At 39.8% G+C, this 1,266-nt stretch overlaps 1 protein-coding gene across 2 annotated transcripts in view; it reads right to left on the reverse strand.

Annotated features, from left to right (window-relative positions):
* Positions 1-1,266, reverse strand: part of LOC125487967 (carcinoembryonic antigen-related cell adhesion molecule 5-like) — a 13,075-nt gene that overhangs the window by 8,393 nt on the left and 3,416 nt on the right. Inside the window, exon 2 of one of the 2 annotated variants that reach the window (XM_048620695.1) lies at positions 325-441. In XM_048620695.1, coding sequence (XP_048476652.1) covers positions 325-441 — 117 coding nt within the window. Of the gene's footprint in view, positions 1-324; positions 445-1,266 lie in introns of both variants that reach the window. The other variant, XM_048620694.1, reaches the window with a different exon arrangement.

Here is a 1,266-nt window from a genome sequence, read left to right on the forward strand (position 1 = left end):
TACAATGTTTCTGACTGACTTCACCATGCATTGTGGTGCCATCACACATGTGCAACATTTCTGACTGACTTTACTGTGCATTGTGGTAGCATCACACATGCACTCAGCAAGGTCTCTGTCATCAAAAAAATTACAGACTGATGTCACAGTTGCTGGATTGGCGTGCACATTTGGAACCTCGTGAATAATTTGTTCTCCACTGTCTCAAAAAGTCATGGACTTGCACAATAGGGATCTGTTAGGGAGGATATCACAGAGCAACTTAACTCGTTCTCCATAATCAGACCTTGGAGCTACCGTTAAATACAGGGATATTGTACTTACCAAATTCTCCATCCCCACTGCTCACCATAGTCACCGGGTCCATTGAAACAGAAGTGTTGGCCCTGTCAGTCACAGGTATCAGACTGTCTTGTAACTCAAGTGGAGAAACATGCGACTCTGCTGAAGAAGAAAGATTTCATTAAAGAAGAAGAAAGAAGACAGTGAAACAGAAGACAATGCATATCCTCCTAAAGTGCTAGTCCTCTAGTTGTCCTTCACAATCCCATGCTAACTTCTTTTGCCAGTCACAAAAACAAACAATCAGCGAAAGTGAGATTTAGTACCGGTCATTAATCAGTAGACAGCTACTGGACTTTCTGATCATTCTAAAGGTACCCAAGCCAAGCCGTGTTACACTTGGTCCCTCATGGTATTGATGTGGAGGTGCCAGTGTTGGACTGGGTTGGACAAATGCAGAAATCACATGACACAAGCTTATAGTCCAACAGATATATCTGAAAACACAAGCTTTCGGAGCCTCAGTCCTTCTTCGTGACCGAGGAAGTATGAGATACAAAATTTATAAGTAAAAGATCAAAGGTTCACACCATTGATGAGGATGTACCAAACAAACCTAAGATGCTGTTAAATTTTTAATCAGTTAGAAGGTTTTCATTGATTAATATGTATATGTAAATCCCTGAAATCCTTTCAAGTCACTGTCCTGAGAGAACTAAACGTTTTATCAGCATAAAGAAGAGGTGACATTTTAGGTCAGACAATGCATGTTAGGTGTGAGATCTTGTTAAGAATCTGTTTGTGTTTTGGTTTGGAGTCAGACTGGTTTTATTTCTAAAGTAGGAATTTATAAAATGCCATATTGACTGACTGTCTATAAATTCTGTACTTTTTGAACAAAATAAACTGTATCTGCAAAACAAATTCATCCCATAGATTCGTGTGTGTGTGTGTGTGTGTGTGTGTGTGTGTGTGTGTGTGTGT

Source organism: Rhincodon typus, chromosome 47, assembly GCF_021869965.1.
Source record: "Rhincodon typus isolate 14 chromosome 47, sRhiTyp1.1, whole genome shotgun sequence".
Taxonomy (NCBI): domain Eukaryota; kingdom Metazoa; phylum Chordata; class Chondrichthyes; order Orectolobiformes; family Rhincodontidae; genus Rhincodon; species Rhincodon typus.